The sequence below is a fragment of the Plectropomus leopardus genome, chromosome 12 (assembly GCF_008729295.1).
Source record: "Plectropomus leopardus isolate mb chromosome 12, YSFRI_Pleo_2.0, whole genome shotgun sequence".
NCBI lineage: Eukaryota > Metazoa > Chordata > Actinopteri > Perciformes > Serranidae > Plectropomus > Plectropomus leopardus.
In genome coordinates this window covers 16,972,550-16,996,420 of record NC_056474.1, presented here as the reverse complement: position 1 = coordinate 16,996,420, position 23,871 = coordinate 16,972,550, and the positions used below count along the sequence as shown (strand labels likewise).

At 38.5% G+C, this 23,871-nt stretch overlaps 2 protein-coding genes across 2 annotated transcripts; both read left to right on the top strand.

Moving 5' to 3' along the window:
* The first annotated feature begins 3,114 nt into the window (after positions 1-3,114).
* Positions 3,115-8,292, top strand: plekhj1 (pleckstrin homology domain containing, family J member 1). The gene is made up of 6 exons (XM_042497915.1): positions 3,115-3,493; positions 3,665-3,732; positions 3,882-3,948; positions 4,604-4,694; positions 5,947-6,010; positions 6,890-8,292. Exons 1-6 carry the CDS (start codon positions 3,400-3,402, stop codon positions 6,980-6,982), a joined length of 477 nt encoding a protein of 158 aa, XP_042353849.1. The 5' UTR covers positions 3,115-3,399; the 3' UTR covers positions 6,983-8,292.
* Positions 8,293-9,879: 1,587 nt separating this feature from the next.
* LOC121951840 (fizzy-related protein homolog) lies at positions 9,880-19,680 on the top strand. The gene is made up of 14 exons (XM_042498327.1): positions 9,880-10,037; positions 11,818-11,891; positions 12,336-12,464; positions 12,631-12,694; positions 14,273-14,403; positions 14,493-14,578; positions 14,668-14,851; positions 15,208-15,273; positions 16,170-16,272; positions 16,422-16,606; positions 16,725-16,958; positions 17,832-17,936; positions 18,999-19,091; positions 19,205-19,680. The coding sequence occupies exons 2-14, from the start codon at positions 11,823-11,825 to the stop codon at positions 19,244-19,246; spliced, it is 1,491 nt and encodes a 496-aa protein (XP_042354261.1). The 5' UTR covers positions 9,880-10,037; positions 11,818-11,822; the 3' UTR covers positions 19,247-19,680.
* Positions 19,681-23,871: the final 4,191 nt, after the last annotated feature.

Below are 23,871 nucleotides of genomic sequence, written 5' to 3'. Positions count from 1 at the left end.
CCACCTGCTGGACTGGAGCCCAGACCGGCTTTCCATACAAAAAATTAATGGACCATATGTCTTTCCGAGGAAGGTTAAATAATTGTCTTTATGAATAAAAAAACCGAACATTATCAGCTTTCCAAAAGTCTAACTGAGAGCTCACACAGTATTTTTTTTAATACCAGGCCGTGATAGACTTCTTTGCTTTATGCCAGTCATGTCCAAAGTCTGCACTAGGGGTCAACCGTGACCCTCTGCTTGTCTTTCAGCATATGCAATATCAATAACAATATATTTTGCAACACAAATCAAAATTTGCCTCAGATTTGCATTTAACATCCCTCTGTCCTTGGACCCTCACAGAGGATAAAGAGAAACTCCCCCCAAAAAAACATTTACCAGGGTAAGAATATGGTAGAAACCCCAGGAAGAGCAGCAGAGAAGGAATCCCTCTTCTATGAGGGGCAAACATGCAATATCATAAGATGTCTTAAAGATGTACTGCTTACGTGACATGGGTCAGTATTAAAGTAGCCTACTAATCTACGCAGTTGTATACAAAGTATCTAAATCTGACTCTACATAGACAAATTCTAACATTAAAATACGCTTAGATGCAAAAAGATAACAGATAACTACAGGAGCTCATGTTATGACCATAGAAATAATATTTCTATGTTTTTAATACTTCAAACAGGCTTTTTCTTGTAAGGGAGTACTTTTAAACTGTTGACTTTCTACTTTTACTAAAGTAAAATTCCTCTGAGTACTTATTCCATCACTGGTTACCACATCATAACCAAAATTTCAGGTATTATTAGTTGACATGTCATTTGATAAAATGCTGCTTACCTCCTTCTTCAGTTGGGGTCGGGCTGGTTCGTTGGTGGGGGGTGTTTGGGGAGACGGGGCTGCTGAAGATGAAGCTACATCTGTACTTTGCTGTAATAAAAATAAGTGAACTGACATTAACAGACTGAAAAATGTATCTTATTAGATAAAACAGATCTTGACAAAGTTTTCCTTTGGGAACATAATTAACAAATGAAAAAATGTAGCATATTGCAATATATGTTATCGCTATACTAAGCATATCACAACATGTTTAATGCAATAATATTGTATCATGACTTATCCCTTTAACACCTGAATCAACATCAGTTTTATTATGCTGCATTAAGATGCCTTTAACTAGCATTTGTATGTATGTACGTATGTATGTATGTATGTGTGTATGTGTGTGTGTATATATATATATATACATATATAAGATGCTTGTTGTTGTCGGGTTTTTTCTTTAATTTTCTTGAGTTCATTTCCTTAGGGGTTTCTGGTTTGTTGTTTTTTTTCTTAATCTTTCTTCTTTTTTTCACTAATTCCTTGCAAATGTTTGAGCCGTTTCATGTTGCTCGTCGCTCTCAAACACAATAAAAAATAAGCCATTTTGGCCATGATTGAGAAGGATTAGAAGGCCTCTGGTGATTCCCAACCCAAAATAGCTTCCTTCGTGTATTAATTAAATGGTGGGTAAAGGAGGAGGAAAGTGTAAACGCATTATTTTTCGTGAGGACAAATGTTAGGGGAGCAAACGTAGCTCATTTCGCTACGGACCAAACACGTCAAATTCCACCGCTCACGGTGACCCACCTTTCTTTGTGAAGAATTGGTTGAAGCTATTGGTTGTTTTCTCTCTCCTGTCTTTCTTTTCGTGTTCAGTTGACAGATTTTTCCTTTGGAAACTAATCCTCGAGGCTGAAATCCAACGACGGTCCCCACTTCACCTCGCCTGCAATCACCGTTTGCGCCAGGTGTTGGGCAGGACTGAACCATTTCATAAAATAGGAGGGGAGAAGGGCGATACTGGGGCTCTCTAGATGTTTACATATTTTCTAAAACCAAGAGAAGACAAAGAAACCATCAGTATTAGTCAACAATGTAAATAAAGCAAACAATGATAGGTACATGATTTTCTATTGTAACTTTTTTCCTTCATTTTTCAATATTTTTAAGAGCCCATATCAATCACGGTCCTTTGGTATCTTCCTGATTTACAGATTACAAGTAGGCTACCCTGTTAGAAATGTAATGGGTAATGCAACTATTTTAATTACTTCATCAAAGCAATGTAGCCTATTACATTTGATTACTTTTATAACAAATGTTTTAAACAATAAAACTGAAGAATGTCTTTAGCTATGCTGTAACAGCATTCCTGCACAGCAAAAAGATGCAAAGCAACAAAATGACTATTATATTATACATATAAACTTTTAGCTGAAAAGTATATTATATATTTAGAAGTAAGCACTTTTCGTTTACATTTTCCCCCTCTTTTACTGATTACAACCTGTCTTTATTATGTAATTTAAAACATATTACATGTAGGCTAGCTCCCACACACTGCTCATATATTAAAGGGATAGTTCATTTTTTAAGTAAGTGGGGTCACATGGGGTACTTACCCATAGACAGTATACTAAAAACAGTAGGTGTCAGACAGCATGCCCCCAGTTTGGAGAAGCAGACTTGTGAGTCCAACACTGAAGCTAAGCAGTGTAGGCTATTTTTGAGGATGGGGGTCAGCAACAACAAAACATAAAAAACTGTTTTATATATATATATATATATATATATATATATATATATATATATATATATATATATATATATATATATATATATTATATATATATATATATATATATATATATATATATATATATATATATATATATATATATATATATATATGCTATATTGAGAGTAATTCACATATTCACCTTAATGCTACAGTTATTTTCAGTAGGAAATTGAAGCTGTAATATCGCTTTCTTTAGAGCTTTACGTGATGTCCCACTGTGCCTGAACTTACCCCAAGTTACTGTAATTTAATTGCAAAATTGTCACAGTAACTGACTACAATTGCATTTCTTTATCAGCTTAATTACTGTGACTAGTTATGTGTATTCCTAACCGTGTATGTGATAAACTGTGCATGGTTAAGTACCTCATACAACTCTACTTAAAATAATCTGAACTATCCCTTTAGGCATTTACACTGTGTAAACTTCGCCTATTTTGACCCTCGCCAACTACCGTACTACAACCAGCGAGGTGAGGAGTGTCTGCCAGTGTGTGTGTGTGTGTCCGGTGTGTGTATGTGTGTCCGGTGTGTAGCATGAAGGAGAGGACCGACTCTGTTGTGTTTTCTTAACCGCAGAAATGACCAAACACACTCCGTCACACCTCGAGGACACCAGATAACGAGGCAGAGACGTTTAACCGACGGTTTGGACGCAACTGTCTTTAATTACTGTTGGCGTCTCACCGCGTTACTATGTTTTCGGTCGGTATGTCTCGGTCGTAGCCAAAGTGTCCCCTCAAACCAGCCTGTGTTTTACTGCGCCAGTGACAGAGATGCGTTTCAACGAGAAGGAGCTGGTGTCCCTGAGCCGCCAGCCCTCAGAGATGGCAGCCGAGCTGGGGATGCGAGGACCCAAGAAAGGAGACGGTAACACGGTTTATCACATCGATTCAGCTTTTATTACACCTACTTCCGTTTCATGTGATGAGGGCAGCAGCTAATGCTACAACCGACAACCATCAGATATCCTTAATGTCGTTCTTCAGCTGTCTATTGTCTGTGTTGTCTCATCTCAGTTCCCTTTTTGTTGTTACACAGTTGTAAAGAAGAGGCTGGTGAAACTCGTCGTTAACTTCCTCTTTTATTTCCGGACTGATGAGGAGGAGGTTAGTTTGGATCAATATTTGAACACCTGTCCATACTGCATTTATTGTCACAGCATCTATTCCCCAAGTAATTTACTGTCTTACCTAATGAGAAAGTGAAACCATACCTTGTAAAGGGCAACATCACTAAGTCATTATTTATTTGTCAGCCTATTGGAGCTCTGCTGTTGGAGCAGTGTCGGGTGGAGAGGGAGGACAGCCAGGCCTTCTCTATTGGTGAGTTTCATTTCACACAAACAACTCACCTACACTTTCTAATGACTGTGTTTTAATTTTGAGACTTTGAGAATAAAGTTGTAGTATCGTGAGAAAAAAGTTGTTATATTTGGGAAAAAAAGGAGAACAAACTCGTAATTTTATGAGAATAAAATTGTAATATCATGAGAATAAAGCTGTAATTTTACAAGAAAAAAGCAGGTTGCCTGTGCTCCCACCTGTTATATAGTTTGCAAGCGACATGTTTATTTCTGTAATATATCCTCTTTCTCGTAAAAATATGACTTTTTTCTTGTAAAATTGTGACTTCGTTCTCATAATATTACGACTTTATTCTTGTAAAATTATGACTTAATTCTCGTAATATTACAAGTTTATTCTCGTGATATTACTACTTTTTTTTCTCGTAATATTATGACTTTATTCTCATAAGCTGACTTTTTTTTCTTTAACGTGGCCCTAATCCTCTGTCATAGTTTCTCACTTGTAGACTGGTTTTAAATCCAGTGGAAAATAGTGGTCACTCGTGTTTGTGCTGATGCTATTCAAACTGCATTGATGCCTCACTGAAAAGCAACAGAGAAATGTACCAGAGTTCATTACTTGTGACTTTATATTACAGTTATGCATTTGTATTATTTGTGTCTTTTCATAGCATTTCTGGATGAAGCAGAGAGGAAGTATTTGTTTGAGTGTGACTCAGAGGAGCAGTGCGGAGAGTGGGTAGAGTCCATTATCAAGGCCAGGTAGGGCTGACTCTTTTCCATCATATTGCAACATCCTGTAACCAGTCCAAGTCTCATTTATCCAGTCGCATTCTCAGTGCTTCCCAGATAGACAGCCCTTTTTGATGGGATAATAAACAATAGTGAAACTATATTTATGCTCTCTTTAGACCAGATTCCATTGAAAAAAACAGTCATTTTACCTCGCTTTGTGTGGGTGCTGCTGGTCTACCACTGCCGCAGTCAGTCAGCATGTCTGTGTCATAGTGTGACTTTTGTGTTTTAAAGGGTCAGTTTGGATTCACCAAAGTCACACTATAACACAAACAAACTAACTGATCAAGGTAATAGTAGACCAGCAGCTTCGGTGTTCAGAAATATAAAATGTCTGTTTTTATCAATAGAGTCAGGCTCTGAAGACAGCATGAATAAATTTCACCTTTAGTTCAGTTCCCTGTAACAAAGGGCTGCCTGTTTTGGAGACACTGAGTACATGATTCGAGTTTGTAAATGGATGTGTTAATAAAGTTTTGTTGTTAAATGTGGCCCCCTTTTACAACAGTTCATCAAGAATTTTGTTGGTTTTTGGTTTCTTTGTGCAACAAAGGTGTGCAAGGATTAAGTTTTCTTCATGACTTCAATGTGACAAGTTTAGTAACTGATATACAAATGGTTATTTTGGGAGTGAAGTATATCCGTAAGACATCACTTTAGGCTCTATGACCTGTGATTTATCAGCATTTTTGAAATTTTAAAGAATATAAGTGTTTTAAGGGAAAAAAAGATTAAAACAAACTGGTAATGAAAGTAGTCATTAGCTGCACTTTGGGGTGCAACTGTACACAAAATGTACGATTTGGTACTTAACTCATATTTGACATCACATGTTTAGTATAGTTGGGAAAAAAGGTTTTTTTGCCATATGCTTTTTAAAATGTCAACACTGTGGTGGATCATTTTTGCTATAATAACTTAAAACATTCATAGATATCACACATGGTTTGCGTTATTTGATCGACAGTGTAGAACAACTTGCCCCTCATTGTGTTTTAGCCTCCGGTAATAGACTCGCATGGGTGAAACGGTCACAAATGAATGTTGTAGCTGTTTCGAGACACAAAGTAAACAGTGTGACTTGTGTTTAACAATTTTCAGCTGATTCATGACTACTTGACCTTGTATTTAAATTTACTGGGAAAAACATATTGCTCTCAAACAGGGTATGATATCCTTCCTCAAATGTCAAATTAATGTGTCATCACATCTCTTGCAGTTACGAGTTCATGAGGAAGAACCTGATATTCTATCGAACTGAAATCCACAGGCTCACTGGCAAGGTGAGACCCATCACAGCAGCTTCTTAATGCACTAAATGCCACACAGATGGTCCCTCTATCCAACAGCGTTGTTTTAGGATTTACGTGTGAAGTGTGTTCGTGCCATGCTTGACTAACTGCAACGCACAGACTCATCAGTGTCAACAGAAGATAGATCAGCACAGGAAGACTCAGTTTAGGTTTTATTTTAACAAGGTTATGCTATTGAGATTAATGCCACAACCCCAAAAACAGAGATAAGTGAAATTTTAATTTGTGGTGCTCAAAGCAAACATGAAGAATATAAGAAAAAACTGTCCGAATGGATACCGATAGTGAAAACCAATGGTGAAATTAGTAGTTTTGAGGGGTTGTGACGCTCAAAATATTTATCCACTGATTTATAGATGTCTCTCTCCCAAAATTAGTCTACAGAAAAAAGTATTTTTGGGGCCAGTGGCATCACGTGATGGACCCAAAAGTTCTAGTTACACAGTTTGGCCACTATGTCAAAGTGGCTTCAAAGTCAGGTGCACTTCCTGTGGGCCTAGACAGACACACACACACACACACACACACACACAGTTGTACACGTGATCGGACAGTCCACCACAACATCAGACAGATAAGCTTTTATAACGACTCACAATGAGGTGACGTGAATATATCCTCTGCTCAGGATGCCATTGCTAAATCTGTACATAGCAAATAGTAGTTTGTTGCAATAATAATACTCTGATTCGTATACATTTTTAAGTTCACTCACCTACACTGTACACTGGTGGAGGCAGAAGTGTCAAAGGTCTTCAAACCTACAGATACTGCTTCAATAACAGGGCACTTTACACTCTCAGCATTTGTTTTCACACAGTCTATACTCATCCTCTTCTTCCTCCACAGGACCCCCTGGAGCAGTACGGTATATCAGACGAAACTCGCTTCCAGGTCAACAACAGCCTGCAACTTACGCCTAGTGATGCATCCTCCCTGTAGACCAGTGTCCTGTGTACACATGTACTTTATTTTCATTTTAGTTCGCCCTGCCATTCCAACATTCACTCCTCACTGGTTTGAAAACAGTGGCATTAGCATAAGCACACCTGCTTTTTAGATCTTCGCTGCTCTGACTGTGTTTAGTGTTGCTCCAGACTTAGAGAGGTTCTTGTGCAAATGATAGCAGAGTTTCTGAGGCCATGCAAAGTGATGGCGTGATAACGCCGTTTATTTCTTATGTCAGTCATTGCAGGTAACATGGGGGTGTGGAAAAAGTCGACACTGTCTTATTTTCGGTTTAGAGGATTTTACATGCCATTTTCTATGCTGTTTTTAGACTTTGCTTCGGTTAATTGGTTGTCTGTATAAAACATGTTTTATACTGTTTTCTACTGGACACACTGTACTTTTAGACAATGTGATTTTGAGAGCGTCTCATTATATTCGCGCTGTAGAGCTGCAGCTGTGACTTTCTTTCAGGAACATTAGTAATATGATCACAACTGGGCTTAACAAGAATCAATCCAGGATGTATGAATATTAATCAAGTAAATGAATGCTGTTTGAAGAAGCCTATGATTATTAGATACAATGCCCAATTTAGAAAACTTGTGATGGTATTTGCTGTTTGATTTAACCTGCATGGGCCCTTTGATCTGCTGAGTTGAGCCACTTATTTTACTTATGAGAAAGACGTTTTTAACAATCCCCACGTCTGTTTATCATATAGGCCATTTAGACTATGTAGTTTTAAAAACTATACTTTTGCACATATTACTTTACTGGGTGTTGGGAGGGCTTTTTAATAATTAAAATTTCAAAAACGTACTTGAACCTACTGTACCCTCTCTGTGGCACTTTGAAACAGATTCCTTTAGATAAGCTGTTGGACCAGGCTCTTGACATAATTTGTCAATATCGCACCAACTGCTTTGTCAGTGTAGCTACAACAGAGTAGCAGCTAATGTAGAAGTGAAATTTTGCTCAAGCACATTTCATTTTGCAAATTAAAAAAAATCATTAAATAATTAGATTGCAGTGATCAGGAGTCTACTGACAAGCAGGATATATGTAATTGAATGTGTCTTTATTTCACCTTTTGCACATGAAATGTGTTAAGTCTGTTCTTACTTCATGTTAGATTATATTTGTTTCACTTGCATCTCTTTTTTTTTTTTTACTAATAAAGCCATTTGAAAGATACTGTAAATCAATGCAGTGCGTATATTTGTATATTTAAAGGGTATTTTTCAATCTGAACTGTATTTGCCTGTTTTGTTTCTAAGATTAAAGGCCTCATGGGAACAGCATTTTAAAAAATTTGTCCAGTATCGAGTTAAAGCGCTTTAGCTTACAGGGGCGAAACAGAGTTTTATTTTGTTTCTGTAGAATTGAATAAAGGGTGCTTAACAATGATAAAATGACTGTGAATTGAAATAATCTGATTGGTTTGGCAGTCCCGATTTCAGGCTGGTTTCTTGTTAGAAAAAGGATCTTAATCTTTGACAAAGCAGTTTTTGTCAGTAGTTTTCTTTCCATAATACTGTCAGATACTAAGAACAACATTCTGAGCCTGTCAGTTGCAAAAAACAAGCAACTGCTGTGGATGCAAACTGATGGTGCACAATTAATAATAATATTAATAAAGTTGATTAATATAGCTCTTATCACCAAACCAACGTTACAAAGTGCTGTACACTTAAAAATCACAAAAACGCACAGAAAATATTTATACAGCACAAAAGAAAATTTAGAATCAGTGGTTGAGAAACAAAATCAAAACTGCAATGCAACACTCAGGTATATATTAATAAATCAATCTATTATAAAGAGCTTATAAGAATGCCTTTCGATAAAAAGACGTTTTTAAAAGTGATTTAAAGGAAGAAAGTGATGTAGCAAGACAGAGATCTTCAGGCAGATCACTCCACAGCCGAGGAGCTCTAACTGCAAATGCTCGGTCCCCTTTGGTCTTTAAGCGTGAGGTGGGAACAGTCAGCAAGTTTCTGCCTGAGGATCTCAGGTTGCAGGCTGGTCGGTATGGGGACAGTTGCTCAGATATATATTCAGGGGCAAGGCCATGAGGGGCTTTAAAAGTAATGAGTAAAATCTTAAAGTCAATCCTAAAACAAATGGGCAGACAGTGTAAGTTCATTAAAACTGGAGTAATGTGTTCCCAGTTGCCTAATACATTACATTACAGTCTGTTTTGATGCTGCCAGCTCACACTTAGTACTGGACCAATTTCAAATACTGTTGTCTCCATTCATCACTTAGACACAAAGCCATGGGAAAGGATCCAGGTTGAAAAATATCGATGTTAAACTCTAATGAGGGGCAGTCCAACAATTGTGTTTGACAGTCTGGCAATGATGCCGCTTCGTTTCAATGATATAAAGCCACATGTTGCCCTCGCATAACAAGCTTTATCACTCATGTGTGATGAATGAATATTGGTTAAAGGAGACCTATTATGTTTTGTTTTTTTCCCCTTTTATTTATTGTTTTGTATAGCACTTTTTGTGCTTGTTAGTGGTCTCATAAGTAATAATGATGATAATAAATATCTAAGTACTAGGTACTACTACTACTATTACTGCTAGTACTAGTAGTAATAGTATTGATGCCGAAAATGAGCACAATAGGGCCACTTTAGGGCAATACATACAATGCTAACACTACAAAATAATGATACCTGAAAATATTTTATGCTATCACATGGAGGTGACTGATAATTAGCTGTATATTTGATTCGTAAAATGCTTTGTGTTTCTCTTTCTCTGTAGTCTGCTGCTGAAGATGTGGGAGGCAGTCCGCTGTGACTGTGACACGTTTCCTTAGCAACGCAAAATGTGTGATTCAAAAACAGCGACGTCACACTTTTCCCGTGATGCTTAGCGAGCCCAAATTGAACGTTCGGCAAAAGAAAACAATTGTATTTTACATACTCTGTTTTACAGAGAAAAACGCATAAAACGAGATACTTCAACTGGAATTGAAACCGCTGACAAAAACTATTCAACGACGCGAGACGGGGAGAGTTTATCCGGGCTCGGTGGGTGTTTATTTATGAGTATATTATGAACAAACAATGTTGCTAATGCGTTAGCCGGACAGCTAGCGTATATTAGGCTCGGTCAGCCAGTTGAGCTAGCGTTAGCATTAGTAAAAGCTTTCTATCCTGGATGATTGAATTATTTGTTTTTTTCGATCATTTTAGCGCAACGATTGCAGATCAATTATAACCACCACAGCGATGTTTTTGTTTTATGCAACAAGCAATTAAATGCCTACAGTAAGGAAGGATTTATAGCTAGGATAATGTGCTAGCGTTAGTTCATATAAAGATAGGTTTGTGTTGATAGCAGACGGCGAGTTCACTCGTAGCTGATCATAGGCACTGCAACATATTGTCATTGAAATGTAATAACAAAGTTGCCTCTAGTTCGTTTAACTGGGGTTTAAATCAAGCCACTAACGTTAGAGTGTATCAGTTGTTTCATTTGTCTTTGTAATCGCATCGATGTTCTCTTTATGCCATTATCTCTGGATGACTGTTGAGTTTATTTGCTGAATATTGTGATACTGTTTTTGGCTGTGATGAAATTAAAGGCTTGTCTGTTTGCCCTCATTGGTCAGTTTAGTAACGTGAATCTCTCATGTCACGCTACACTGCACTATTGCTGCAACAATTAGTCTATAAATCAACCAGTTGATCGACAGAAAACCACAGATAACAAAAATGCTGATAATCTGTTCAAAGTTTGTAATCATATAATATTATACAATTAAATGTGTATAAGTCATTAATGTAAAATTTCAAGCAAAATGCCAAACATTTGCAGGTTCTACCATAGATATGAGCATTTACAGCTTTTCTCCGTTTCATATTGTTAAAAAATGACAGATTTTGACTAGATTTTTGGAAGTTATCACCATGGGCACTTGAAACTTGCAGTTACTATTTTTCACAACTTAATATTTGACGGACTGAACAACTGATCAATATTCTGAGAAAAAAAAGTCAATTGAGATTGACTGGTTAAAAAAAATAATTTATGGAAAATTCTAGTGTTACATTACACTGATCAGCCAAACATTAAAACCACTGGTGGATGAAATAAGAACATTGATTGATTGTTTTGTTACAATGCAATGTTCTGCTGCACCTTGGGTGCTGGTGTTCATGTGAATGCCACCTGACATGCTTCACTCAGACCAAGTATGCCCTGTCATGGCAACAGCACTCCCTGATGACCAGCAGGACAATAAACCATGCCACACCTTAAAAACTGCTCAGGAATGACCCAAATAATGTGAAAAAGAGCCCATGTCATCACTTTAACCTCCAGATCCCCCCTTATTCACTTGTGAGGCCTCCTTGGACAGCCTCCCAGCATTTGGCTGGTGCAGATTTCCACCCCTGCCACAGATACTCTATCAGATTGGGATCTTGGGAATTTAAAGGCCAGGTCCACGCCTTGAGCTCTTTGTCACATTCCTCGGGTTATCTGTGGGCAGTTTTTGCAGTGTAGCATGACGCTTTGTCCTTCTGGTGGTGTCACTGCCATTGAGTAGTGCTGCTGACATGAAAGTGGAGGGTGGGTGGGCGTACTTGGTCTGCAACAGTTTTAATGTTTTGGCCAATCAGTGTTTATCTTTGGTTTGCTCAGTGGTCATTTATGAGCTAATTTTTCTAAGCCAACAGAGCGTTAGAGGGACCAACCAGAAGTCATCAAGTCATATCTCAGTGTCTGTTTACAAACCTGTGTCATCTGATGTGTGCATTTTGTATGATATTAAAAATATGTTGATGAGTCTTCTTCTGTTTTTAGGCATCATGGATCAGGACTATGAGTGTAGGCTACTCCGGCAGATCAACATTCAAAATGAGAATGCAAGCCCTATAGTAAGTAAATAATACACACACTTGTACACTAAGGAGCTGTATGTCCACTTGAAGAAATAATCCCTAAAAATGAGCAGAAATTTCTTCACCGGTATAATTAGGTCATTAACAGTACCATAGCATGATGGTAGACCCCACCAAAGAGTAACTAAAGCAGGACTTAAGATGCGCAAAGATGGTGTTACTGTCCATGTGTTGCGAATAAACAGTTTAACAGGCCAGTCTCTTCCTTTTGACAATGTCACTAGTGTTGAGGGAAAACAAGACCTCACCGGCCAAATGACTGGGTCTTGTGAATGATGCCTCCTGTTGGTAACACCTCAGACAAATGCACCATCTGCCACCAAAATGATCTTCACTCCCAAGTTTTCACATCACTGTCCAACGCCTGTTTGTGTTTGGCCTCCAGTCAGAAAACGCTCTCTCCTCTCCCCACTTGTGTAGAAAGCGGTAGGAGCGGTGCGAGCTCTGACACCCACCAGCTCCCCCCTGTCCTCCCCTAGCAAGCATGGTGATCGCTTTATTCCCTCCCGGGCTGGAGCCAACTGGAGTGTCAACTTCCACCGCATCAATGTGAGTCTGCTGCATTACACTCAGAACCTCACTGTCTTTCCTACCAAATGAACAGTGTTTTAACAATCAAAGTGTTAAGGAAAAAAACACTAACTCCTCACCATTTGTCTTTTGCTTTTCTGGATCTCCTTAAACAATCATTTATTCATTTAATTTTCTGTTGTAGGAAATTGAAAAGTCACACAATCAAAACAGAAAAACCAAAGATGGCACAACAGACAGCAACAAAGGTAAAAAAATCTAATATCATATCCAGAGACTACACATGAGACAAGCTAGTACCATAACAGATCATGATACAGAGTCTTGTAATGTGTTTTGGGGACACTGGCATTCGTTCTTTACTGCAGACATTTGAACTCTTCTTTGTTCTGGCTGTTTGACGTGTGTGTTACAAAGACTTAGACTTCGACCAAAGGGCTTTATAATGCAGTAATTAACATATTTCCCCATTTTCGGGGTGTATGTTTCTCTTCATTTTCATAGCTTCTGTGAAGTTTAGAGAATGATGACGGCTGAAACCTAACAGTAATTTTTTTTTTCACAAAAAAAAAGAATTTTAATTGCCGGAAAGATGCTATTTTCTCAAAAAAGGGTTATCTATACAGATACAAATACTTATTACCAGAGACAACAGAGGAAAAGGGTTTTGGCATCGCTTTTGCTCAAGCAGTATAAAACCTACAACTACCAGAATGCATTGTGCCACACCAGACCAATAAATGATCCAGCTAGTGGGTGACGTAATGTCAGTTTATTTTGTCCGGCTTGTCCAAAAACAATGGCGACCTGGTAAAAGTCAGTCACGTATCACAGTTAAACAGTAAGCTAAAATATATTCCTTAAATGATTGTAGGTGAGAACCGACAGAATCTTATTCTCATATTTGATTATTACCGCCTTCTTTTATTGTTTGAGCTTAGATAATGCAGCCTCCATTTTTACGATACAGGAAAGACTTTTGTTCCCACTTCCTGATCACAAAGTACAAGGCATAAGGAGTCTCAGATAGTCAGGTACAAAGAGTCATATATCATGTATTAAAATATTTTTCAGAAGACGATCTAGGTGAGAAATAGGCAATACAGTTTGGTCTGTAAAATGTCAGCAATTTGCAAAAAAATGTCTCAGTTCAAAGAGAGTTCAAAGTTCAAAGAGACCAAGGTGATGTCTTCAAATGTATTGTTTCCTACAGCTAACAGCCCAAAACCCAAAGATAATCAAGTTACTATCATAGAAGAATACGAGTTGGGCGTAGAAAATATTCACATTTGAGAAGCTACAACATTTGGATTTTTTTTTGCCATATTTGCTTAACAAAATACAAATGACTTATTATCAAAATTGTTACTGATTAATTTTCTTTCCATTGACTAATTGTTGCAGCTCTAAAGATGACTGCCTTAGTATAGTGTGTATTGCTGAATTACCTTTTACTACAGTTATCTTGGGAAATTGATCATGATGGTAATGCAATCCTGACTTATGCTATGACTCTCTGCCCCCCAAAAAGACAAATAGCCTCTGCTGTGATGTGTATCTGGTGTGAGTATTATCCCCTTTCAGCTCATTTCTACAGGTTTCTGTCTGCTTTAGTCAAAGTTGCAAATTTGACCTTCTCTTGTTTACTAAGCCTGGGCAGGCCCGTGGAGACTGGAGATAAGGACTAAACAAAGCTTTGTGAAAAATTCTCACTTATCTTTAGAGACGAGAGAGAGCGACAGCATTGCAGAGGAAGCTCAGTGTTTGAACTTACTCATTCCGACAGCCCGGTTTGATTTCCTCTCCGTCTCTTCCTCTGCCTTCAGCGGATGGTCTGGCTTACTCAGCTCTGCTGAAGAACGAGCTGCTAGGAGCGGGCATCGAGAAAGTCCAGGACCCCCAGTCAGAGGACCGCCGCCTGCAGCCATCTACTCCTGCCAAGAGAAGCCTTTTTAGTGTAAAAATAGTTCACGTCTGTTACTTTTAATGTAGTATTCTCATAGGGAGTTTTTCCTTCATCAGTAACCATCTGTTTGTGTTTTGTAGTATTCGGTCAGTACAAAAAGGGCTCTGCCAGAAGAGGATGGAAACACCGTCTCTCCATATTCTTTATCACCTGTCAGTAGCAACAGGTAATATGTTTTTCATGTCATTATCTTAATGCATCTCCTCCACTTGGGAGCATCGGTCTCCTTACTAAATTTTGTTGTGTGCATTGCAGCCAGAAACTGTTGCGGTCGCCAAGGAAACCTACACGCAAAATATCCAAAATTCCTTTTAAAGTCCTGGATGCTCCAGAGCTTCAGGACGACTTCTACCTCAACCTAGTGGACTGGTCCTCTCTGAATGTGCTCAGTGTTGGACTAGGGACCTGCGTCTACCTGTGGAGTGCCTGCACCAGCCAGGTGTGTGTGTGTGTGTGTGTGTGTGTGTGTGTGTGTGTGTGTGTGTGTGTGTGTGTGTGTGTGTGTGTGTGTGTGTGTGTGTGTGTGTGTGTGTGTGAGAGATCTGCAAAGCAGTGAAACAGGTTCTACCATAGATATGAAAGAGGCATCCAGCAGATGTCCACACTGTGGTTAAAAATGGTGCAAGAGTTACATTTCTTTCTCAAATAATGTTTCCAATCACACGTGATCTCTCAATTATAGATTTCATGTATTGTTTATCACACATGTTAACAAAAAGAGTCCTAGGATCTCATTGATCTGCCTCTTGGCTGTCATGTTAATCTGCATTTTTTTCCCCATTCCCCGTCTTTTAGGTGACACGTTTATGTGACCTTTCTGTAGAAGGAGATTCTGTAACATCAGTGGGCTGGTCAGAGAGGGTGAGTATTCTCAGTCATCTGTTATTGTCTTAAAAACTGTTTGCAAGTTACATTTTTCAGGTACACTATCAGGTATACTATTTTGCCTTGCCACATTTGCATTTTTTGGTGCTATATATATATATGGGTTTTTTTTTTTTTTATCATCCGGCATCTCAAATACAGTTTTACTGAACAAGCACTAGGTTAGTGACAAAAACAATTTTCTCATATGAACCAAAGTTACATGTGTGAGTTTCCATTTCACACATGTAGCACACCACAGGAGATTGTCTGTTTCAGAAATACTCAGTTTGGTTTAGCCAATGGTCTGCGCTTAAACTGCAGTCACATAGCCAGTCCGTAATTTAAGTCTCTTGCTTTTCCTTGAATTTAGCTGATGATTTGGGCATCAGTCCATACCAACAGAGATACCGAATCTCATCATCGTCAAGACATTTTCATTGCTTTCTTTGTGTAAATGACCCTTTGTCTTCACCGTCAGGCGTTTGTTTTCTTCCAGTTTCGCACAAGCCGCATGATAGAAATTTTAACAACACGCCCACTCCCTCGCTGTGAATTCTCCCGAAGATTACCTGCACTATTCACACATGGGCTGAGTTGGACATTACACAGACTTTGTGCGAGAAAGCAAATGTCCTATCCACTGATTCTGACTTTTGTGTTCCCACACACAGCTCCTCTGAGCATGTCTAGGTATTTTCAGGTTTGCAGGGCAAGTGTGTGAAAGGAACTAAATTACTCAGAATGATCAAAGATCCATTATGGAAAAGAGTTTTAATGTGTAGGCTTTGTTTATAACTCCTGTTCTTTGTTTTATGTAAATGCTGTTTCAAAGTCATTACAGACTCTTCAAATGTCAGTGTGATACTCAAAGTGTACTGTCTTATTCTTAGGGTAACCTGGTGGCGGTGGGGACTCATAAAGGCTATGTACAGATCTGGGATGCAGCAGCAGGGAAGAAACTCTCCGTATTAGAAGGGCACACAGCCAGAGTGGGTGAGTTGAGTGGCGTGAGAGCTGGAGGTGGAGACAGTCGCAGGAGTGAAATATCATTCTTTTCATTTATTTTCACACAGTTGTTTGGCAACATCGCCCATTCATGGCTGGTGAATCACCTTCCCTTTGATTTCATTCTTTGCTGCAAGGTGCGTTGGCATGGAATGCAGACCAGCTGTCGTCTGGGAGCCGCGATCGGGTGATCCTGCAGCGGGACATCAGAGCTCCACCTCTCCAGTCAGAGCGCCGTCTTCAAGGACACAGGCAGGAAGTCTGCGGGCTCAAGTGGAGTACAGACCACCAGCTGCTAGCCTCAGGTGGAAATGATAACAAGGTATGTGAAAGGAGAATCTCCCTTGTCTGTGAGCCACACATCAGAATCAGGACCTCTTGTTCATAAAGCATCACGTTTCCGTATTTCTTCTCCCATCGTTTAAACCTGCTGTCTGCAGTTACTCGTGTGGAACCACTCGAGCGTCCTCCCGGTGCAGCAGTACACAGAGCACCTGGCCGCGGTGAAGGCCATCGCCTGGTCTCCCCACCAGCATGGCCTGCTGGCCTCTGGAGGCGGCACCGCAGACCGCTGCATTCGCTTCTGGAACACTCTGACCGGCCAGCCCTTACAGTGCACAGACACGGGCTCTCAGGTCTGCAACCTGGCCTGGTCCAAGCACACGAATGAACTGGTGAGTCAGTGAAAGCTTTGATTTGGACAGCGCTGTTGTAAAATAGAAGATATTGTTTCTGTTAATAAATGAGGCCAGTCAGTAATAAACAAGGGTGTGTTTTGGGCATGTTAATCTTTGCATCTTATAAGTTATGTTTTCATTGTAACGTTGCTATTGGCACACCAGGGTTGGGCAATATTAAAGTTTATACTGTGCAATGGTAGAAATGTGTCAACTGGTGGAGATTTGGCTATACAGTTACTATCCAAACACCTATTTGGTGAGGGCTGTGTAGCAAATCAGGGCTGGATACTCGCGTGATCTAGCAGCTGCCACACAAAGGTAACAGGATTTGGGCAGACATAGAGGAAGAGAGTAAAGTTGTAAATCTAAAAACCTGTAATACTTAAAACTGTTGTTCTCAGAAGCCTTAAAGCATTGATATTGATATAATTTGTTTAATTTTTTGAGTCCGTTTTTTAACTCGAATGTGCTCCTGATAGAGTTTTTTGTATGGAAGGTGCACATAAGATAGTTAATTAAGGTACTGTTATTTAAAGCTGAATTTAGCGCTTGATAGAAGCCATGATAAAAAAAAAAAAAATTACAAATTACATTTATGCCATATCTCCCACTCCTACTGCACACTGTAGCAACTTTGAACTCAGTGGAGTTGACTTTTGGACGTGTTTGGGACTCACTTGTCACCCAGCAAGATGCAACATGTGAATAATCCTTTTAGTGTGGCTGAAAAGTTTGACAAAAAATTGCTGCTTCCACTCTTGCAGTTAAGTTAAATACATCATACACAATACACATGTACCAAACTAACAAAGTTTTCTACTGGTCTGAGGCAAATATGTAAAAAAAAAACCCTTTTGTTTTCTACAGGTCAGCACACATGGTTATTCCCAGAACCAGATCCTGGTGTGGAAGTATCCCTCTCTCACTCAGGTGGCCAAACTCACAGGACATTCCTACAGAGTCCTCTACCTGGTCAGTATATACTGTGTTTTATCTACGCCTGTCTGCAGAACATTGTCCCATGTTTATCTAGTAGAGAGGGAAAAAAACAAACTATGAATTTACATAAAATAAAGTGCTGATGAAGTTGTTTTTTTTAATAGTCCTTTGTTTATATGTGCAAATCAAAGAAACAGAACAAACATAAAATGTCTGCATGTTATTACCGAAGTGAAAGTATTGAGAGTTTCACACAAGAAAGGAACTAAAATAACAACAAAACCCTTAACTGCTTTGATGTTATATTGTTATAATACTGTATATTCAGCAGGGGTGGGAATCACCAGAGATACTTAAGTCACGATGCAATATTATTGCAATATTGTGATATGCTGAGTTTTGCAGTAACATATATTCACATATATTGTGATTTATTACCGTTTTAAAATGGAAACTAATTCCTAAAGAAAAACATTTGTCAACATCTGTTTTATATTTATCTTGTATAATAAGAGAAAGTTTTAATTCTGTGTATCTCACTTTATCGCAGCAAACCATAAAGTGAATTGCAACAGGAAATTATTTTATTATTCAAGTAGGCAACCAAAAGATAAATTTGTCAGCGTTAATGTGTTAATCGAGATGCAATTAAGGTCCGTACATAACACTGTTTTTTTCTAAAACACGTTAATCGCCAGCTGAAAATGGGTTCAGTGGGTACCCACGAGTTTCCCCCTCACAGATACGCCCACTTTATGCTAGCCCCATGCAGTTTTTACTGACTTTTGATTCCTAATTAGGACAACCTGGTAAGAATTGCTTAATTTTGTTAATATGAACCTCATAACTGTTTTGCAATGTAAAATAATAGAATTTAAAAATAGGCATTAAAAAAAACGATTAATCGCAACTTTAAAAAATTAATTGTTCCACAGCCCTAATTTGCAATATTAATCATTTATACAGTTAAAAATCAATACTTGGCCCCCATGTAGTGATACAATATTGATAAGCAAAAATATCATAATACTACATTGTATTGACTTTTTCCTCCCAGCCCTAATATTCAGTGTATAATAATGACTTTCTGTGCAGGCCATGTCTCCTGACGGAGAGGCCATTGTGACGGGAGCCGGAGATGAAACACTTCGGTTCTGGAACGTCTTTAGCAAGATGAGATCCACTAAGGTGAATTTATAACCTCTGTTTCTCACTTTAGGTCTAAGCTAAGTTATCCATCTGTAATTTTGTTATTCCTAATGGTCTTTTTCTGACTTTGTCCTTCTGTGTCTCTACTTTAGGAATCTGTGTCAGTGCTGAACCTCTTCACCAGGATCCGGTAGTGAGCCCGCCTCTGTGCTACGAGGGAATAAAGCCAGGAAGGGGATTTATCTTTGCATGTATCGAGCTGTAAACGAGCCCTTTCTTTGAGTATTCACCTCAGTAGTCTGCAGAGGGCCCCTTCGATTGCCCTGCGTTATTTAGCCAAGTTGTAGCTGGAGACGGAGAGATGCACGGCGAGTGTCGAGGGCGGAGGAGACACGTATGTACAGTATTCCACTTCCGCCTGAATGACGGAGCCACTGCCGCCTCCAACAGACCAGTGATCTTTGATGATGAGGAGAATTTGGGGGGCATTTTCTCTCCCCATGTGATTATGTTTTGTTTACAGACTGACATTGTGCTTACCTGCCAAATATTGAGTTTGTCCTTTTGATTGTCTAATTTATTTTATTTTTTGTTTTGTTTTTTTTTTTTTAACATTTTTTACATAATTTCCTCCCGTTGGGTTGTTTTGGAGGCTGTTAGATTTCCTTTTTCTCTGTGTAACTGCAGTTTTTGGTCAGATCTGTGGAGCGTGTTTGGCTTTGTTCGGGTGGTCTTTTGTATTTTACTGAGACGATAATGTTTCATGTACGCTGATAACAATTAATAATCCTGTGCCAGAACTGTTAATACATAACAAGAATCAAAGCCTGATCTCCTATTTTAAAATCTCACATTCAGTTGATTTTTAGTCTAACGATGGTAAGCACTATTGGCTCGTTGTTTCATTATCTAAAGAGAAATCCTCTAGTGGCAAACGGGACATCTTGGAAGGAAACAATAATTTGGTAACACTGTATATAAGAACAGTTGCTTAAAAAAGTAATTCACGTTTAAATGAGAACATTTTAATGCAACCTGTGCGGAAGCTTTTCACTTATCTCGTTTCCTCTCGTCTTCAATGAAAAATCAGGCGAGCAAAGTTCAAATGAACACACTTTGGCTTATCAGCGTAGTTTTTAACAGCAACTAAAATCACACAGGAAAACATTTGGGATCAAATCAGAGTGAAATGCTCTGTGCAGAGCCTCTGCTTTGTGCTGCGTCTGCTAAGATATTCAAGCTCGGGGCGCTTGTCTTTTGCTACTTCAGACCATTTCTATGTCGAGCAGTCATGCAATTCTACCCGTTTTATAATCTAAGATTTCATATCATCTGCGCCATTTTCTCCCAATTTTTGATTATCCTTTTTTCCCCTGTTTGAATGTTTGAGTCCGCTAGTGTGCCACATTTAAGTGAATGATATTTATTTGTGTTGTGAAGAAGGTTCTTGTACAGAAATGGCATGTTTGTTTACTAATTTTACCCAAGGGAACATGATGGGCAGTTTCACTGCTACACTTTATGGAAATTTCTTTTAATGCCACTTCAGAATCAAGACAATGCTGCCAACTTGAATTACAGAAAGAATGTTAAAAAGAATGAATATTTCTGTACTGAGAGATAATCAACAATTAAATGATCATATCTTGTACCTTTTGTGGTCGCTGTTTTATTGTCCTATAACTCGAAAGTCTGTAAAATCACTCTGCTGCTGTGAAATTAAACGAGGCGATATCGTTGTTAGAGCCTTCCCTCCAGCTCATATGAGATTCACAGATCAATGGATTAATCCAACAAGTACTTGCAGTTTAGCCAACGCCTGATTTAACGTATTCCTCTGAGCTATATGGCTCCAAAAATATTACATGAATGAGTCACCATGAACACAGGTGCTGTAGTTTATTTCAATTCAGTTCTAATACTATAAATATTCACTAGAGAACTGAAAGAAAACTAAAGAAATGAACTATTTGTTACTGTTCAAATGATGTTTGCTTGAAGCTGCAGCAGTCAGCTGTAAATGAAAATTGTTTGCCTTTTTTAAAAATAAGTAAAACTATATTTGTGACTGGTCTAGAGGATTTATTTATTTAGATGGAACTCGTGGCTGAATGTCTCAGAAACAGAAAGAAAGTTAAAGTATGGAGAAACTTATTGGTTTAAATCTCATTGGTGATTTGTTGACAGTTGCGTGAACACAGAATATCATTACCAGAAAAATAATCTCCTTTTTCTCAACGCCATACTTAGATCCCCAAAGAGGTTCAAGTGAATTACTGCACACCTCTTTGTTTTCTAGAGCAGGAAAAAGCTTTAGATCTACTCTACTTTTATCTACTTATTACTATTAATTGTTTACTACTACTATATTCAGTGTAGTTGTATTGTTGTATTACAGTTACCATTATTATTACTTTTTTAATTTATCTTGTTTTATAATAATATTATTGTTGTTACTGTTATTATTTAATCATTATTTTTCTTTTCTTTTGCTTCTTATTTATTTTATTGTTTACTATTGAATTTGTATTATTTGTTTCTGTTGTGATGTAATGTTATATTGTCTTGGACCCCAGGAAAACTAGCTTGTCGCCTGGGCGTCAGCTAATCAGGATCCTTATAATAAACAAATTAACTTATTATCTTCTCACTAGCCCCATTTAGGGTCACATTCACATTTAAATGAAAGTCATTTTAGCTTGTATAGAGCCAGCATGTTTTCACATCAAACTGAGTCAGGGGTCAGCAACCTTTTCTATCAATAGAGCCATTTTTGGCCCAAATCAATTTTTAAAATCTGTCTGGAGCCGCAATATATATTTGAGTTGTATATTAAAGGTAACACAGTCTGTCAACTTTAAATTATCCTTTCAACATTTCTCATAGGTCTAAATGAGAACTCAATATGTTTTACCAAAAGGTGCACCAATGAACTCTGTAGTGGGATATTTATATTAAAGTCAACAAATCAGTCCGGGCTCTATTGAATAATTTAGACTATTTTTAAAAAATATTTGGAATCAATAGACAGTCTAGCTAGCTAGACTCAAGACTAGCTGCTGCTGTTGGAGTTCAGCACAATTTAGGGAAAAGCACAGACTTTAAACGTATAGAGCATATTTTAGTTGATGAAAACATTTTTTTTGCCACTGTAAATAATTAACATCATTTATTTTGTGTGGACTGTGCTCATTAGGTTTTCATTTATCACCAGAGCATTTCTTAGTATACATGTGGCTTCCTGTGTGATCCAAATTCAAAGTGAACACCAGAGGGAGCCATCCTGTGAACACACACTTCACTGCTACCACCACACCCACCACACACTCACCACGTTACCCTGAAGGTGACAATCAGACCAAACACTCACCAAAACAATATCCTGCAGCTAATGTTGACTGGCTTTATAACAGACTATGAAGGAGGTTAAACGTCCCTGCAGAAGTTGGATCTGGTTTCATGTTATCCAACCGCGTTTTGTTAGTTTTTAACGGACACAAAACATCCCGTGGCCTCACGTTTCCCTGGAAGTCTGCTTTTTTTTTTATCACTCTACCAGTCCAACCCACACAAGCATAGTTTTCACCCAGAGCATGAAAAATAATGAATGCTTACCGCCTCCCAAAGCTCCTACACCTCTGCTCATGCCCTGTGGCCTATCCAAACTCACTCTTACACATTTAAGCAGCAAATGGATTTTTGTCAGTGTTTAAAAAAAAAACAGCTGAAAAAACAGGATCTTAAATGATTCTGTGGTTTTGCTATACTTTGCTTCAAATGGAAATGGCTAATATGAACACTGGCTGATCAGACTGAATAAAGAAAACAGCACTGCTAATTTAATGTCTTCAAAAAAAAAAAAAGTCTTTTTCCGCATGATGAAGATCAGGTGCCTCCATGACTCAGCTTCTCTCACCGCCATAGAGCCTTTCTCCCCTTCAGACTCCATTATAATGTCATCTAAATAACATGCATAGTCCATTATAGTGATCAGATAAATCATGTGAATGGAAGACATTCACTACAGTCCTCCAGCTCATCTGTGGCTCTCGGTGGGCAGATGTTAACATTAAGCCCTGAAAGCAGACGAGAGAACAGAGGGGGATCGCTAATATGCATAATCCTACCTCCTGATTTCTCTATCAAGAGGCGCGGAGTGAGATGTTCGTTATACAACTAAAGCCTCACAACAGAGAGCAGGGTCTCCCCCCCATGTTCCTCCTAAGCCTGACTCTTGAGTTGTATTGATAAGGGGTATCAAAGGAACAAGGCTTTTGTGAGAAGTAATGGCTGCAGCCACCCCGGCTTCTTTTTGGTCATTTTGTGAGAGCACGAAGAGGTCACTCACCCTGACAACACCTTTGCATTCATAAGATGGGGGGTCGGTGTAGGGTGTTCTTCCACGGCCTGAAAACTGTGACGAGCTTTTCAAAGAGCAGGTGTCAGGGAAGATGTTGATTTCAATAACTCGCTGAAAGACAAAGAAAGGTCAACAGAGAAACATAAAGGGTCAGTTGGGCTTACGTTGTCTGGAGGCTTTAAGGTTTTGGTAAAATGTTACACAGACACCTGAGAACAGCGGGTATACATCATTGTCACAACCTTTGTTATTTAGTGTCTCCCTTGGAAATGAAACCATCCTTTAATTAAACCATGCTGTGATGACTGCGCAATTAATTGATTAATATATATATGTATATATATATATATATCCTATATGAAAAAAAAGTGTTCCAGGTTTAGTTGTGGAAAACAAAATGTTCAGGACAGTTCTGCAAACATGAAGAGTTGCTTCATTTCCTCTGCATGAATATCAACA